The sequence below is a fragment of the Perognathus longimembris genome, chromosome 9 (assembly GCF_023159225.1).
Source record: "Perognathus longimembris pacificus isolate PPM17 chromosome 9, ASM2315922v1, whole genome shotgun sequence".
NCBI lineage: Eukaryota > Metazoa > Chordata > Mammalia > Rodentia > Heteromyidae > Perognathus > Perognathus longimembris.
Window position 1 is genome coordinate 31,196,088 of NC_063169.1, and position 18,761 is coordinate 31,214,848.

The following is an 18,761-nucleotide window of genomic DNA, read 5'->3' on the forward strand; positions in this document are numbered from 1 at the left end:
TGTGAAGCTAACAAAAAAAAACTAGTGCTGTTTTTGTGTTTTGTTTTTTTTTTTAAAGAAAAAACTCCCAATTGGGAGGAGTGTCATTATACATTTTTATTTGAAGGAAGGAGAAATAAAGACCTACCTCAAGTAAGCTGTTAGAGCAGTTGGGGGTATTGGGATTGTGTGTCTGGGAAATAATAATACATCATAAAAACCAATCTCTTTTCTACTAATAATTTTTTTACAATGTTATTGTAAAGGTAATGTACAGAGGAATTGCAGTTAGGAAATGAGTACATTTCTTTTCAACAGTGTTACCCCCTCCTTCATTTTTTCCCATTTTCCCTCCTACTAAAAATATTTTAAGAAATTCATGTTCCTTGTAAATAATGTGATTAAGTATCATGTTTTGCTTGCAGTTCTTACATTGAGTTTCTACCAAGGAAGTTTCTATCAAGGAAGTACTTTTTAGTCATTACCCCTAGATGATAGTGAAACAAATTAAGTTGGTTGAAATGATTATTAAATTGTTTTATATCAAAAATTGTTTTATATCGATCTGATGAGTAATAGTTCTTAGATTTTAAGAACAAGGTTTGTATTTAGTTATTTTCATAATGAAATACTAGAGGCACACTTAATTTATAAAGTGGAAAGACTTGTTTAGCTTGTAGTTCTGGATATTTTGGGTAGTGATGGTGGGAGTGTGTGGCCCAGAAAACTGGTTATTTTCATGAGCTAGAAAAGAGACTAGTACCTCACAGTCCTCTTAAAGGGCACACCCCTAGGAAACTCCCATGTGGGATGACCTAAAGGTTCTACTCCCTCCCAGATGGCTTTTGGGGAGTACTCATCCAAACCATAACAAAGTTCTATGAGCAATTATGCTATTGGGCATAATGCTGTTTCCTTCCTTCCTTCCTTCCTTCCTTCCTTCCTTCCTTCCTTCCTTCCTTCCTTCCTTCCTTCCTTCCTTCCTTCCTTCCTTCCTTCCTTCCCTCCCTCCCTCCCTCCCTCCCTCCCTCCCTCCCTCCCTCCCTCCCTCCCTCCCTCCCTCCCTCCCTCCCTCCCTCCGTTTTTGATGGGAAAAGCTTTCATCGAATACTTAACTCCAAAGAAACAATTACTTTTGTAGAATTCTGCTTCAGCATTGTATTTCATCTGGCTTATATGGAGGTCTTGATTGTAAGTTATAAAAACCCTAGGATGTATTGAAATTCAAAACCAAGTTTTACCTTGAGTTGTTAGCCCTAGACATGACAGCATTTTTCAAGTGTCATTTTTGAAAATAATTAGAACTCTCTACAGACTGTCAGGACTTTCTTTTTAAGAAGTAGTGACTGTAAGCATGAAATTTAATCCACATGTATTGAAAAATATGAAATACCTCTTTATAGAATGAGTAATTTCATAAATTTAATTTATTAAGAAGAGTATGTACTAGAAATAATTACTGTTGCCTGGAATTTGTGTATATATATGTATATATTCATGTATATAGGAATTTTTAATGTTCATGTGAGTAATGAAAATACTTGATTTTTTTTCTTGTAGTGCATGCAAGATATGGGGAATACTAAAGCAAGACTACTCTATGAAGCCAATCTTCCAGAGAACTTTCGAAGACCACAGACAGACCAGTATCCTTTACATTTTGTATATTACGTTTTTAAAAAGAATTAAATTTTGTTGGAGATGTGGAGATGTGTGTTGGAGATGTGAGTTTACAGTATTGCCACAAAACAATCTCAGATCAACAAACAAAACCCCACAAAAGCCAACTGTTAAAGAATTAACTTATTCTTATCATTAATATTTTCTCTGTTGATATTTGGAAGATGCATACTTTATCACTCTGGGTGATGAGGTACATACATGTAATTCCAGCATTCAGGTAACTGAGGCAGGAAGATCTGAAGTTAGCCCAGTGATAGGGTTCTTGCCTTGTATAGGAGGCCCTGAATTTGAGCCCTACCCCACAAAAGCGAAAAAGTTGGAGATTGATATACCCTGGGCTATGCTTTGAATATAGTTGATTTTAAGTAGGATTTTGATATCAGGATGCATAAAACTTTTTTTGGGGGGGTGGGGGTTGCTGTACTTGAGGCTTGAACTCAGGGCTTGAGTACTGTCCCTGAGTTCTTGTGCTCAAGGCTAGCATTCTTCCACTTGAGCCTCAGCTGTACTTTGGACTTTTTTTTGGTGGTTAATTGGAGATGAGAGTCTCCTGAACTTCCTGCCTAGCCTAGCTTTGAACCTTGATCCTCAGGTCTTAGCCTCCTGAGTAGCTAGGATTAGAGGTGTGAGCTGCTGTCACTTGGCAGAACATTTTTATGTAACTATAATTCATTATAAATGTTATGACTTGATTCTTTTCTGATTGATCTCCATCTCTTGATAAAAAAAAATTATAACTTTTTGGCAGGAACAGTACTAGGGTTTGAACTCAGTGTTTTGTCTTTTGTTACACAAGCACTTGAGCAACATCCCTTCTACTCTGCTTATTTTTTGAGATAGAGCCTTGATTTTTGCCAAAGCCAGTCTGGACTACAGTCTCCCTATTTATACTTCCTCTAGTAGCTGTGATGATAGATGCATGGCATCATGACTAACTACTTCTGTTGAGATATGGTTTAGGAAACTTTTTTTGTTTGTGTTGGTCAGAAGATGACAGTCTCAGCCTCTGAATAGCTAGGATGACAGGTGAACTACCACTGCGTCAAACTGTTAGTTGGAATGAAATCTCTAAAACTTACTGCCCTGGCAGGTCTTGAACAGTGATCATACCAGTCAAGTAGCTAACATTACAGGTAGGAGCCACTGAAGCCCGGATTATACATATTTATTATTTTAGACTGTTACCAGAGGTTTGGGTGGTGAGCATCCTGAGTACCTTAAAAATAATTTCCCAGTTGGGCACTGGTGGCTTACACTTTGAATCCTACCTATTTAGGAGGCTGAGATCTGAGGATCTCAGTTCACTGCTGGGGTAGGAAGGTCCATGAGACTCTTATCTCCTGATAGCCACCAAAAACAAAACAAAATACCCAGAAGTGGATCTGTGGATCCAGTAATAGAGGACACATAGAAATAATTTCCCTAGAGATATTCTTTGATTATCTTTAAGTATGAGTTATATTTATATGAAACAGTTGATATTTGTACTTATAAAAAACAAATTACATATTTGGTATAAGTACTAAATGATTTATGTTAATATTTGCTACTGACAAACACATATGTGTTTGTTTGCAAATCTGTCTTTTGGAACTGATGGATTATTTCTCCATAGACATCTTTAGTTAAGATGTTTTAACATTTGTTAAATATAAAATCATTGGATAGTATAGAATTTTTAAAATTTATTAAAGTTTTCAAAGCAGATCATTAAAATTGTACTGCTTTATAAAGTGATATTGACTATAATTAATTGCTGGTATTTAAATTTTATCCAAAAACAGTGGTACATGTCGATTGGCAATAAAAAGTTGCCTTTTGAAGGCCAGACCATTAATATAATTCAATAGTTCATGTGGCCACTGGGATTAAATAATTTTTTCACATAGAGGTATAGGCTATTACATATTTATTTTTGTATATGAATAGAACTTTTTGAAGTTGTAATTGAAATGTTAGTCATTTACATTTACCCTTTTTTATTTCTGCTTCCCTCATCCCTTACAAATTTAGCAATTGGATCTCCATCCTATTTTTGTTACAAAAAAATGTTTAGTGTAGCATGAGAAATGTGTGAGCAAAAATATGAAGAGACATAAGTTTCCATGACATTTTATTTTTTTATTTCATTATTTCATTAAATTTTTTTTATGTGATTGATTGAACTCATGGGCCATGCTTACTGAACAAGAGCTGTATGATTTAAGAAACCTCTCTAGCCTCTTTTGGCATTGGTGGTTTCTGAGGTAGGGTCTTGCTTTATGCTACACTTTTTTGGGGGTTGGGGGGGGCTGGTTATAGGGCTTGAACTCGAGGCCTAGGCACTGTCCCTGAGCTTTTATGCTCAAGGTTAGTGCTCTACCACTTTGAGCCACTTGTCTAGTGGTTAATTGCAGATAAGAGTCTCAGTGACTTTCCTGTCTGGCCTGGCTTTAAACCTTGACCCTCAGATCTCAGCCTCCTGAGTAGCTAGAATTACAGACATGAGCCATCAGTGCCCAGCTATTCCGTGCTTTTGACCTAGACTGCAGCTTTTCTCTTCGAGCTTCTTGTGATTTCTCAGATTCATGCTACTGTGCCCAGCCATTAGTTGACATGCAGTCTTAGAAACTTCTTTTTGCCCATGTTGGACTCAAACTTCAATACCCCCTCTTACCCCAAGTATCTCAGGTCACAGACTTGAGCCATCATGGCTAGCATTTCTTGGTTTTGATAGGATACAATTTTAGTGTTGTGGGAGAAGTGGCAGAAGATGCCTAAGAAGTGTTTGTTGAAAACTTTTCAATATGATGTAGAGTGGCTCATTATCTCAATAGATTTTGAAGTGTTTAAAAAACTCAAGAAGGGGTTTGAGGGGCTGGGGATATGGCCTAGTGGCAAGAGTACTTGCCTCTTATACACGAGGCCCTGGGTTCAATTCCCCAGCCCCACATATACAGAAAATGGCCAGAAGTGGCGCTGTGGCTCAAGTGGCAGAGTGCTAGCCTTGAGCAAAAAGAAGCCAGGGACAGTGCTCAGGCCCTGAGTCCAAGCCCCAGGACTGGCAAAAAAAAAAAAAGGGGGGGGGTTTGAAAGAAAAAAATATTAGAGAAGTAATTTTTACTTCAAGGAAGATTAGTTGGAGAAGAAGGAGACCCTGGAGGCAGAGAGAGACAGAGACAGAGAAAGACAGATAGACACCCTATAAATACTAATATAACCAAAATAAGCAGTGGTGAAAATCTGATTTCGGTCGTAGCACTGAGAGTGGATAGGAAGGAACTGGAAAGAAATTGGGAATACAGGAGCATTATACTGGGCTCTGAAGAAGATGAGAGATCTAAGATGGCTTTGGATTTGTCTCTTACTCCAGTGTTTCTAGATTGGGTGACAGTAAAGCTTATTCACTGAAGAAAAAATCAGCCACCAGTTAGAAGTTTCAGGGTTAAAAAAATGAAAGAGTTCATCATGTTCCTTTACTTTGACTATATCTCTGCATATGTTAGACATCTATATAGTGTAACTTGCTTGGTACCTCAAATATGATTCTTGACCCTTGAAGGCAGCCGCAAATACAGTTTGGAGAGTTAACGTGTTGGCAATGTAAAATTCTGTATTTACTTAGGGCAATAAGTCGTCTTTTATTCTTCCTTTTTGCATTGAATGATGCTAGGGCTTAACTCAGAGCCTTGCACTTATTAGGTGGGTTCTCTATTTCTGGTTATGCCTCCAGCTGTCGTTTATAGTTTTTATTGAGAGTCTTGGTGTAGTGCTTTTTCCTCTTGAGAAGTAAAGACCTATGGCAGAACTCTGAGAAACAGTGTATGGCAAAGAAATACAACCAAGTAAGCAAACCACTATTCTTAGTGGCTGTTAACAACCGCTTCTTGTTTCCAATGACATTTACTCCCTTTTTTTGGGCTATCTACCCACAAGACTGTGTTGATAAGAAAGCCCCTTTATGTGCACAACCACTCTGGATGAAAGTTGAGGGGTTCCTGAAAAAATTAAAATATAAAACTTTCTTATAACCCAGCCATAACAGTCCTGCTACATTTGCCTAGAACATTATAGGTCAGGATACCATAAAGAGACTTGCACATCCGTGTTCATTGCTGTACTAGTCGCAATGACCAAGGAAACAGTCCATATGCCCTACAATAGAGTAAATAAGAGAAATGAGGTACTTTACACACAATGGAATTTTACTCACCCATTAGAAACAATAAGATTATGTCATTTGCATAGAAATGGATGGACCTAGAAGAAATCATGTTTGTTTTTTTGTTGTCAAGATGATGTACAGAGGGGTTACAGTTACATACTTAAGGTAGTGGATACATGGACATTTCTTGTCATACTTGTTACCCACTTCCTCATTTTTCTCCCGCCTTCCCTCCCCCAAACCCCCTCTTGTTTTCATCATTTTTTTAAACCTTCCCAATGATGGACATCATCATTCTAGTCTACAGTGCTTATGATTATTAACAATAAAACAGTTCCTTCCAGATCAGATGGTAGGTGCATTTTAAAAAATTATTTTATTTTTTGCCATCCCTGATGCTTGAACTCAGGACCTGGGTGCTGTCCCTGAACTTCATGCTAGCACCATTACCAGTGGAGCCACAGCACCACTTTCGGCCTTTTCTGTTTATGTGGTACTGAGGAATGGAACCTAGGGCTTCATGCATGCTAGGCAAGCACTCTACCACTGAGCCACATTCCCAGCTCCAAGAAATCATGTTTTAAGTGAGGCTCAGAGAGAAAAACTGCCCATGTTTTTAGTCATATGTGGACCCTATATATAAAATACACTGGGGCATGATAAATTATATAGGACTCTAGATATTCATGTGCAAACAGACTAAAATACTCAGGGGATGACCCAAAGGTGTGATGCCTCTGAACATTTAAAATACTACTTACTGAAACAAATCCCAGGAAATGACACATGGGGTTTTTGTTGATGATAATTTTTCTTGGGGGGGGGCAGATAGGTTGATGATAGTTTTTCTTGAGGTGGGGGGCAGATAGGCCAGGTAAGTCAGTTGTGGGTCTTCAGTTCAGGGCCTGGGTGTGGTCCCTGAGCTCCTTCACTCAAAGCTAGCACTCTACCACTTTGAGCCATAGCTCTGCTTTTGGTTTTCTGGCAGTTAATTGGAGATAAGTGTCTTGTGGACTTTTCTGCCAGGGCTGGCTTTGAGTGTGGATTCTCAGATCTCAGTGTCCTTAGTAGCTAGGATTATAGGTGTGAGCTACCACTGTCTGGCTATTTTTGTTTTTCTGTCTTTTGGAGGAGGCCAACGCAAGTGGGGTGCAGAAATGGAGGGAGGAAAGGTGAACAAATGCAGTCATGGTACTGTGAAAAAATGAACTATGCAACTTGTAGTAGGCAATAACAGGAGGGAGAAAGTGGAAGGAATGGATGATATTGTCCAAAGAGAAATTTACTCATTACCTGACTTATGGAACAGTAACTCCTCTGTACAATACCTTAATAATAACAGTAAAATTATAGTACAAAAAACAAAGTCCTCTCAAATTGAAGAGTCCCCCTTTCCATCTACATATGAAAGGTTGATCTTTTTATTAACAGAAAATAGTCTAATGGTTATTGAGGTCTGATAGAGAGCGACTTTGGCTACTTAAGATTCATGACAACTAATGTTAAGATGAGGACCATGAAATTAGCCGCCATGTCTATGTAATACTGTAGCCTTAAAAAATATTGGGCTTTGTAATTCTTGCTATTTAGTAGGAGTCTTAAGGCAGAGGGAATCAGTAGAGCTCAGGACATTTAGGATGTGGCGCACAGATGAGCCCAGGCAACATAGTGAAAACGATCTCAAAGTACCTCAACTATATTATAAAAAAATTACAAGTAATATATAGCATATATAACATAATAATATATTATATTGCATAATTATGTACTCAAATGCTTTTTATCATTTTTCTCTATGATGATTTGAAAAGATTTTATTAGAGTAATTAGAAAATGGATCTGCCTGACATCCATCCATTTATCATCAATCATTGTAAAGTTTATGGCTCTTCTACAAGCCTAACATCTCTGCAGTTTTGTAGATGTAAATATATATTCTTAGAGGCAAGTGGAACTGAACTAAGTTAAATTCATATAATATCGACCTCATTATAAGATTTGTTGTTTTTAAAAATCTTTACAATTTACTAAAGTTACGCAAAAGCTTTTGTGAAAGTGTAATTTCTCTTGTGGGATATAATTAATTATGGGGTGCATGTGCTAATGCATGACAAATGAGAAAGCTTTACATTAAGCTTTTCATTATTTAGATATTTCATCTTATCTAAAAACTTTAATTACTTCAGTTTCATGAGATTTATTATACTTTAAAGATAATCAGCAGTTCTTCTCTGAGCTTTTCAAAGTTTTTCTGCTACCAGTGTTATGTGTCTGGAGCTAGAAGATTGTGTTCTTTGGCGTCAGTATTAATTTAATTGTCTTTGAAGTGGTATCTTTTTTTTTTTTTTTTTGGCCAGTCCTGGGCCTTGGACTCAGGGCCTGAGCCCTGGCTTCTTCCCGCTCAAGGCTAGCACTCCGCCACTTGAGCCACAGCGCCGCTTCTGGCCGTTTTCTGTATATGTGGTGCTGGGGAATCGAACCTAGGGCCTCGTGTATCCGAGGCAGGCACTCTTGCCACTAGGCTATATCCCCAGCCCCTGAAGTGGTATCTTTAAGGAAAGGGGGAAAATCCAAAATTACAAATGCACATTATTAAATAACACATGTAGTAATGCCAAAATTTTTATGGCTTTGGACAGTGCCATTTATTACTTTTGGGAAGAATGGATTTGGAGGTTGCTTAGTGAATGCTTGTGATTACAGGTATGGAGAAGATTCTGGGGCATTGTGATGTTTTCATTTATTAAATCCCTAAACAGCTACTTACAGTTGAAATTTATTAATGTCTTTTTTATCTTGATTTTCTAAGATTGCTGCTCTAATATTTTTGGTTTTGTTATTGATCTATTTAGTATAATCAAGTTCTATGTATCAAATGGCATCTGGAGACCAGAAAATGAGATTTCCAAAGATCTAAATTCATTAGTTCTTTCACTGCTGTTTCTCTACTCACTTATTTAAACATGGTTTTATGCAGGTTGCCTTAACCCATAATGTAGTAGCTATTTCCTGTACATAGTTAATAGAGCTAAAATTCAAAAATAGCATGGTGTGCCCTTGTCATAGTACTCTACATAACTTCCTTTTCTTTTGTATTCCATTAAAAAAAGATTATTTATTAATAGGAAAAATTCTTAATTTCAGTCCTTATTCATACACTTTTATTTTTATCCAAAATCCACCAAATGACAGTGGAATTACAAAGATGCCTAGCATTAAAATTCCTCTGTATGAGAAGAGTTCTAGGAAAAAACTCTGACCCCTCACTCTACTCAATAATGTTTCCTCATCTGAACATCTCCCAACAGTCAGGGTAGCTATGGTATCATCTGCTGCCCAAGGTTTCACTTTCCTAGTGTATTGCCAAGCCTTGAGCACCTTTTTTTTTTTTTTTTTTTGCCAGTCCTGGGGCTTTTAAATTTGTCTACATTCCATTTCACACACAGAGTCTTTCTGGCCCTCCTCAGAACTTTACTCTGCCACCAGAATGTAGGACGAACTATGTAGCACAGACAGCTTATCAGTTTTTAGATGATGCCTCAGATTATATAATTTAATCCCCCCATTCTACTCCCTTGTGCTATTTGACTTTAGATTTTTAGAGAATATTATCTATACTTTTTTTTTCTACTAGCTTGGTACCATGATGCTTAGAGTCAGAGTAAAAACAATTTATCTTATTGTATTCCATTTTAATGCTGTGGTAAAAATAAAACTAGGCGTTGGTGGCTCACGCCTATAATCCTGGATACTTGAGAGGCTAGGAATGGAAGGATCACAGTTGACACTAGCCTAGATATGTTCATGAGACCCCTTCTCCACTCATAGCTTAATCTAAAGCTGTGTGTCACTCATCCTATGCTACTTGAGGATACTGAGATTTAGAGGGTTATAGTTCCAAGATAGCCCAGACAGAAAAATCTCTGATACTCCATCTTAACAGAAGGAAACGAGGCTTGATGGTGGATCTTGGCCCAGATTTGTACCTAATCAGGAAGCAAGATACTATCTCAAAAAAGAAAAGGCTGACGGCATGGCTTAGCAGCGAAGTGCCTGCTTAGTAAATGTGAGTCCCTGAGTTAAACTCTACCACCAACAAAAGGAAAAACGCTAAGTTCATTTTTTAAGATTTTTATCATGCTCTCTATTTATAGAATTTCTTAGTCACAATTCATTATTTGTATTATAACTTCATTTATCGAATAGTTAATGTTTATTGGACACTCAAGTGTTTTACTATTATTCCTCAAACACTTCTGTATTTTGCTGGGGGGAGTAGGGTTGTCTATGTGTTCTGGTCCTAGGGCTTGAACTCAGGGTCTGGGCCTTGTCCTTGAGTTTTTTTTTGCTCAAGGCTAGCACTCTATCACTTGAGCCATAGCTCTACTAATGGCTTTTTGGTGGTTAGAGATACAAGTCTCATAGACTTTAGATTATAGGCTTAAGCCACCAGTGCCTTGTTTTCTTCCTGTCTTTTTTACATACATAGTATGGATTCAGTAGATTAGTTAACTCAGTCACACTAACTGCCAGTTAAAAGTGCCTGCTAACACTGCAAATAAGGCTATACCATCTTTGGGAATTAGATACTAAAATCAGCAAAATTACAGTCAAAGTTTCCTTTTGACAGTTTATAGACTAATTACCATAAGTCCATCTTAGGTGAAGTCCATCTTGGTTTTTCTTTGCCTTCTAAAACTGAAATAGAATTCGAGAGTCAGTAACTATAGGCCTGTGAGCTTGCTACCTGTTTTTGTAAATGAAATTTTATTAGAACTAGCCATATCCATTTAGTTATAATTTTCTATAGCCACTTTGGAGTTAGAAAAACAGAATTAAGTAGTTAAATCAGACCAATTTTTGCACAAAGTCTAAAATATTTATTATCTGGCCCTTAAATTTGCTGATCCCTGGGTTAAAAAGGTGCATTTTTTGTTATTGTTGTTATTGTGAACTAACAATGAAGCATTGGCTTATAGTTGATATTTGCACAAAAATAAAGACTGTGTGAAACATTTTTCTCTAAGAGAGAAACAAAAGAACAACCAGACACATATGGCCCTTTAGTCAAAATCCTGAGTGCCTCCCATGTAATTAAAAACATTTACTTTGTGATATCGTTAGATTGCTTTTTTTTGGTGATAATTAAGAAGGTTCAAATGACCTAATACTTGATTCTATCTTCGTATCTTTGTAAAATAGACAAGTCTGCTCTAGTCTGTTGTCTTCCCTCCTTGGGAGGCAAGAGAAGGAATCATGGCTCAAGGACAGCATGGACTAAGTGGGGGAAAAGTTCACAAGACTCCATCTGAACCAATGGCTGGGCATGGTGGGTTGGGACACAAAGGATGATTGGAGTGGCATGAGCTTTTTTCATCCCAGAGACAGGTGGAGGTGGGGAGCAAAAATAGCAGTATCACAGTACAACCTGCCTGGGCATAAAGACTCTGTCCTGAAAATAGCCAGCCCCCAAAGTGGGTGGCAAACTGGCTTAAGTGGTAGGACACCTGCTTAGCAAGCACAAAGCCCTGAGTTCCAGCCCTCATACCACACAAAACAACAACAACCTATGCCAACAAGATCACCTTTGCCCTTATTTATTTTTTATATTTCTCACATGTTAATTTCTGAAAGTATTTCTAGTAAATGGAAACTTTTAGTTTATGTACTTGAGTTCTCCATTCCTAAACTTTGTGAGTAAAAAACAATTTAGTCTGTTTTTTCTAATACATAATATGACTCACATGATGTTGTCACTGTATGTAGCAGAAAAGAACATCGGTGTAAGAATCAATAGTTTATTCGTTCCAAGTCCCTCCCCCCCAGGAGTAGTCCTAGAATTTGAACTAAGGGCCTTGTGTTTACTAGACAGATACTCTACCACTTGAATCACACTTAGTTCATTATTTTCTTAATAGGGTCTTTCTTGTGTTTGTGCCCAGGGGTTACCTGGACATAGATCCTCCTACCCAAGTCTACTTTGTGTGTACCACTACCTTGGGCTTACTGGTTGCTTGCGCTGTTATCCAGCTGTGATCCTTTGTTTCTGCCTGCAGAGTATCTGGGATTACAGGTGCGAGCAACCTTACCATCTCCAATTTGCTAATTCTTCATCTGTAATGTATAAGTAATACTATGTTGTTCATTACTGCAAGGTCAGTGAAATTAAAGGAAACAACACACACACGTTACTTACATATTATATGACTACATGTTAGCTTACTTACATTTACAAACTCAAAATGAACCTGAATTAAATTTAGAATTAGGTAATAAGAGTTGGGCTGGGTGGGAGGAGAAAAGGAAAACAAATAAGAGTTGCATTAAATTGTTTTTCTTGCTGCAACTGGATTGGAGAAATGGACTTGGTAAGGAAGAAAAGTAGAGTTGCAGAAATATTGTGAACGAGAAAGCATGATTTGGTGAATAGGAAATTTAAGTTTACCATGTTAAACTTATATAGAGATGAGCATAAAAGGGGGGGGATAAATATACTTATGATATAACTATTGCTTTTCCTTAAGTTGTCTGTTTTCAGAGCAGTAGAATTTTTCATCAGAGATAAATATGAAAAGAAAAAATACTATGATAAAAATGCTGTTGCTATTACAAATGTAAGTAAAGCTCTTGCCAGTTACTGTTTTTTGAATAGTTCTTAAACTTGTGACATACAATACAGCTCTATTGTAAAAAAGAAGTATGGAAGTTGCATGTTTAAATAATTGGATATTGAAAGTTCTGGGGTCACATGATTGCTGAGGTCTTTAAAAACAGAACTGGTCCAGAAAAGATCATATTCAAGAGTCTGATAACTGCTTTTATTACATTTAATTATATAATTAAGTAAATTTTAACAGATTTTCAAAGAAAAGCTAGTTTAGTAAAAAGGAGAGAAAATTATCTTGCTGAGTTCTGGAAATATTTGAAAATGAAAAAAAATCAAATCTGTCTCCTCCTAAGGGTTTTGGTGCATCTGCAGTGATAGGGAATTATAGTCCAGGAGTTTATTAAAGCATGGCATTTTTTATGGGATTCTTTTTGCACATCTTGGCATTTTAACTGATTATTTACATTTTGATTTTTCAAATAGTTGAGACCTTACTTTAGATTTTTTAAAAATCAAGTCTTGATTAATAATTTCCATCTCAATTTCAACTTAAGGCTAATTGCCTTTATTGTTGAAATCTTTTTCCCTCTTTTGTTTCTTTGATTAAAAAGCAAGTTATATGGTAGTCAGCCTTGAGATAAAGTCATTTGTCAAGCCATTCAGTGATAATAGTTTGAGTTTATTATGCTAACAGGCTAAATTTTTTTTTTTTGGCTTAGGCTTTTCTTTAGGTACATAAGAAGCATTAGTCAAACTCAAGCATATTTTGATACCTTGTCACTGAACATGAGAAAAGCTCTTATAACACAAGTTTAAAAATTACCACTATTGATTATTTTAGAAGAAAAATTAGCCTTGTTGTAAGTGGACATAGTAAAGTCTATTGAAAGATTAATAAAAAATTACAACATTGAGAATGATGTTTATGATGTCTATAAATCAAAGGCTCAAGCATTGTGGGGAGAAAGGGTCTAATTTTTATAGTATATGTTAATTTGAAATTTAAAATAATTTTGTAAAACCTACTTCTTTGTATTAAGCTGTTTTAAAAAGCACTAATTTTTTTTTCTAAAATTACTGTATTTAGAGCATTTTTATACTCTGGCAACAATTTGGAAATTATGTAGTAATGTGTAGGAAAACTTTTGTCTTTCCTTAAAATTTTTTTTTTTAGTGCATATTAGTTGAACAGAGAGTGTCTTCATTGTGATATTTCCATACATCTAAACGATGTATTCCAGTCAATCTAGCCCCTTCCATCACTTTCCCTTTCTACTTTCCCTATTTCCTAACACAACCCTCCTCATTGTTCTATCATCATATTTGCAAACTATTTCAATCATACTCATCTGCCTTGATAGACCAACCGCCTCCCATTGGTACCCACTTCCCTAACAGAACTTCTTTCTTTTCCCTCACCTCCCAACTCCCTATTGTTAACTGCTTTTATTGAGACATGGACACCATGGACAGCAAGGAGGCATTGGTACCCACTTCCCTAACAGAACTTCTTTTCCCTCACCTCCTAACCCCCTATTGTTAACTGCTTTTATTGAGACATGGATAGCATCGACAGCAAGGAGGCATTCTTTATGCCTCCTTCATAAACAGTTACTGTATTTCAAAGTTATTCACCCCCCATCTTTCATTTCCGTTTTATTTCTGTGATAGCTATTATGAAGAAAGTTGTTTTTTTCTGCCTTGGGGGTTTAATGACAATATGGCTTGCTAGAATTTCTTTACTCAGAAGATGTATGGTGGAATAAAATATCTAGGGATTAAGTGCCATGATATCTGTAACTCATTTTCAGATAGTTCAGTGAAACCTGATGTGTGTGTGTGTGTGTGTGTGTGTCTGTATGTCTGTCTTTATCTGCCTGCCTGTATCTAGAAAGAGCAAATGAAATATGACTACTAGTAACATTTATACAAGTATTAATTCTGTAAGTTTCCCATTTTTGTAGTCTTGAAAGTAAAGGTTTAAAGGTAAATGTTGTTTCTATGCTCCTGAGTTTTTATTATTAATGAACTGAAAATCCAGAAAAATTACCAGAAGTTACATTTACCAATCCTTGATAATAGCTTCTAGGATACTGAAACAAAGGATAGAACCTTGTTTTCTGAGAAATTCTTATGTGTATTAGAGATTTTTCATTTTTTATTAACATTTGTTATACAAGAGGGAATTTCATTGTGCCATTTTCCAATCAGTTTCACCACCTCCTTCACTCTTCCTTATCCCCTTTCTCTCTTTCTAAAACAATTTTAACATGCCATTGTTCTAATGTCATATATGCAAATAATCTGCATAGTCCTTATTCAACCTCCTGTTAGCCCAACCCTCTCTTGAAAGTATCTAACCCCACTGGAGCCTGTTTCTTTCCCCTCTCCCTACCCACGCCTCCATTCTATCAGCTTTCATTGGCATTCTTTGTGTTGTTTTCATACACACTTGGAATGTTCTTCAAAAGTATTCCCTTGGAGTATAACATAGTAAAAACAATAATCTTAGATATAAAATACTCATAAGCGAAATGGACACCTCATAACTAAAATATGTAAGAAATACTAGGGTACTTAAGTATCTAAGGAGGGTCAGCTTGAACACTAGGACTTGGATAAAGAGCTGTATTAAATTCCTACTACTGTTCTTCCTCCATTAATTATTTACTAATCACTTTATAGTTTTTATGTGTGTTTTATCATTTGTTTTTTCTTTTTTCAGATGTCAAAATTTTAGTGTTGTCAGTATGTTACTGCTCTCAAATTGATTTCTTATTTTAAGAGTGTTAGAATAAGAACCTAAAAATGACTCTTATTTCTCTGTGTCCTTTAGCTCAGTAAAGTAAAACAAAACATAATAGCAAAGAGTTATGCTATTCTTTTAATGAGTTGCCTGCCAGGCCCTTTAATGTGTCTCTGAAGAAGATCTCAGTGGGCTCCCTTATACAGAGTGTGAGGGGAACTAGGTTGGAACCTCCTTCATTTCTAGACATTTGTTTGCAGTCTCAAAGACTGGCTTCAGCAAAGTTTTAAACATATGCTATCAATCCTATAAGCAAGGTACTTCTGAGGAAGCAGAAAAACTTTTGTGTGCTGCTCTTATGGAAGGAATTTATAATATAGTGCTAAGTGCTATGGGCACTATTAAGCATGGAATACAGGGTGAGGGTTACAGTAGTAAAGCAAAGTTCAGATGAAGGCAAAAAGAAACGAGTATGTCCTGCGTAGAAATACTTCCGTGCTAGAAGAAATTTTTACAGGTTTGCAACCTCATATTTAAAAACAACAACAACCACAACAGATTTTGTCGATATTGTTGTTTCTTGTGAATCAACTAACTCAAAAGTATCCATTTTGGTGCCCAGGACTATTAAATTACTGATATCTAAATTTTGTGTTTCCACAGCACTTTTATTCCTCTATTATAATAATTAATGTATTCTGTTTTGGCTCATTATACATGTACACTATCTGTTTGAAGTGTTTGAGAGGTAAACTACTTTGGGGCAAAGATTATGTTTATCCAGTCTCATTCCCTTAAATATAATACATACAAATATATGTAATATGACTAAGTGAACAGATAAATTAAGGAGCAACCCAGTGTCCAACATTTTCCTTATTTCTTCCTGAGAACTGTGCCAGTCTCTTTTTATAAAGTAAGATACAAAATAACTATTGGCTATTGAAGTCCTCTTGGGATTTTTTTCATTAGGTTGGCTAGTAGAGATGATTTGTAATAGGAAAGTAGAAGGAAATGTTGATAATGCAGAAAAGACATTTCCAGTTGAAAGGACACTTCTTAACATGATGGTAAGTAGCAGAGTGATTTTTTGAAAGCCAGTCCTTTGGCTTGAACTCAAGGCTTGGGCACTGCCTTATGCTTTTGTGCTCAAGGCTAGTCTCTACCACTTGAGCTACATTTTCACTTTTGCCCTTTTTGGTGATTAATTGGAGATAAGAGCCTCATAGACTCTTACTCAGGCTGGCTTCAAACCTCAATCTTAAGATCTCAGCCTCCTGAGTAGCTAGGATAATAGGTGTGAGCCACGAGCACCTGGCCTCACAAAGGTTTGTGTTTTGTTTTTTTTTTTAAATCATAATCTTTTAAATAGTAGTTTTGTTGTATACCATAACTTGTGTATCTGTCCATTGGTGTTTTCATTATTTTTCTGAATGAACAAGTTTCTGTTACTTTCTTATCTGGAATATGGTGTGAAAGCCCTTTTCTCTCTCCTTCCCTCTTTTACTCTCTCCCTCTTCCCACTAAAATGTTTAACTTGTATTTATTGAATAAAATTTATATTCCTGCTTCTGAGGAAGAAGACACATTAGGGTTTTTTTGTTTTTGTTTTTTTTGGTCATTCGTGAGGCTTGAACTCTTGGCCTGGGCCTTGTCCCTTAGCTCTTCAGCTCAAGGCTAGTGTTCTACCATGTGAGCAACATTGCTGCTTTCAGGTTTTCTGGTGGTTAATTGGAGATAGAAGTCTCATGGACTTTCCTGCCTGAACTGGCTTTGAACTGTGATCTTCAGATCTCAGCCTCTTGAGTAGCTAGGATTAGAGGCGTGAGCCACCAGTGCCTGGCTAGTTTATCATCGTTTTAAAGCACATTTACAATGAATTATCTAGCTACTTTCTAAGGATTAGTAATTGTTGATGTTCAAAATACCTCCATTCCCATTATGTCTTTTTCTTCTGCTTTTATGAATTTGGGCAAAGGCTTTATGGTACAAAGTATCATTTTGTTTATATTTTATTATTAGTATACATTAGCTATGCAAGGGAGGGATTTAATTGTGAAATTTCCACACATGTATAAATGTTTTCCAATTAATCTCACTTCCTCTTCCAGTCTGTTTTAAGCACTTTTTTTTCAAAAACACCTTTTAGTGCTCTTCATTGTTCTGTATTTGTGCGTGTAAATGATCTACTTTGACCATTTCATCTTCATTAATTCTTTGTGTTAGTAGCCCAGCCTCCTCCTGATAGAGCCACACTCACCCAACAGAGCCTATTTTTCTTTTCCCTAACAACCTTTTATTGATAAACAACTTTTGTTTTCATTTTATTAATAGATTTTGTATTTCCTATTTTCTACATGAACTTGTAAAGATCTTTAGAAATCTGGTAGGACAGACCGGATTTATGCCAGACTCCTAGGCACAGTTTTGATTAAAAAAAAAGTTTTGTTTAAAGGAAAAAAATCTGCATTTTTGATGTGGAATTCCCTAGTAATCAAATAGCTAGTTTGTACAGTCTTAACAGCCAGTGTTGTACATGAACAAAAAATGAAAAATTCTAAAGTTCACAGTCTTGGTTTATGACTCAAAAATTACTGTCATAACTAATTTAACAAGAAGATTGAAAGACTTGTCATCTTTCAGTGTTATTTTCACATTACATAATGACCTGTCAATAATAGCATATTAAAATTTTTTTCATAGGTACTATTGATAAGGCAATGTAGGGATATTTTATGGTTCCAAAGATCTACAGTGCATTTTGTAAGCATATTTCAGTTATAGTTTAGCAGTGAAGAGAACAGGAAGATAATGGTTCCATTAAAGTGATTAACTGTGCATGTAGAAAGTGGGTAAGGAGATATGTGGAAAAGCTTTTAGATGAAAACCATTCTTATTTCTAAATTGCCTCTGCTGCATATATAACTTTCATAATGCCTAGGGCAATTCAGCAAGTGCAGCACTAGAAATGGTGTTTTCTACTGATCTTGAAGAAAGTATAAATTGCTTTATAAGTATATAGTGCTCACCCATTATATTACACTAATCTACTACTTCCTTGCCATTCCTTTTCTGTTTTCTTGAACAGTTGATCAAAATTTTAATTCCCGTCTCTATTTTAGCTGTTTTATTTGCATCTTAAAAGTTACTAGTAATAATCTCAATAAAGGGAAAAAGTTAGTAGTAAAAACAAAAACTGCTTTTTCCTGATACTTTGCACAATGTTTTATCATGCTTCAGAGCATTAGTATTTTAGTAGTAAACATTGACTTGAAAGTGAACTGTGAAAAAAAGCTTAGTTTCTTTTAATACTTCTGTATGATCTTTGGATATGATTTGGTATGCTTTAAATTTTATAACCTAGTGAAATCCATTTGAAGTAATATATTATTCTGGACTAAGGCATTTTACAAATTTTAGGTGGAAATTTACAAAAAGAAAAGTACTTCCTTCTTGATGTATTACTTTCCTTTGTTAACATGTTTTTATGTTCTAATAGCAGAGCCTCTGTTTCTTTCATGTGCCTATCAATTCTAGTCCCTCCCTCCCTCCCTCCCCATTTCCCTCCCTTGCTTCTTACCTTTTGCCTCCTGACTTTCTGT

At 36.1% G+C, this 18,761-nt stretch overlaps 1 protein-coding gene across 7 annotated transcripts in view; it reads left to right on the top strand.

Annotated features, from left to right (window-relative positions):
* Smap1 (small ArfGAP 1) overlaps positions 1-18,761 on the top strand; it is a 124,780-nt gene that overhangs the window by 57,371 nt on the left and 48,648 nt on the right. For all 7 annotated transcript variants that reach the window (XM_048353895.1, XM_048353891.1, XM_048353890.1 and 4 more), the window contains exons 3-4: positions 1,540-1,625; positions 12,345-12,420. In XM_048353895.1, coding sequence (XP_048209852.1) covers positions 1,540-1,625; positions 12,345-12,420 — 162 coding nt within the window. The remainder of the gene's footprint in view (positions 1-1,539; positions 1,626-12,344; positions 12,421-18,761) is intronic.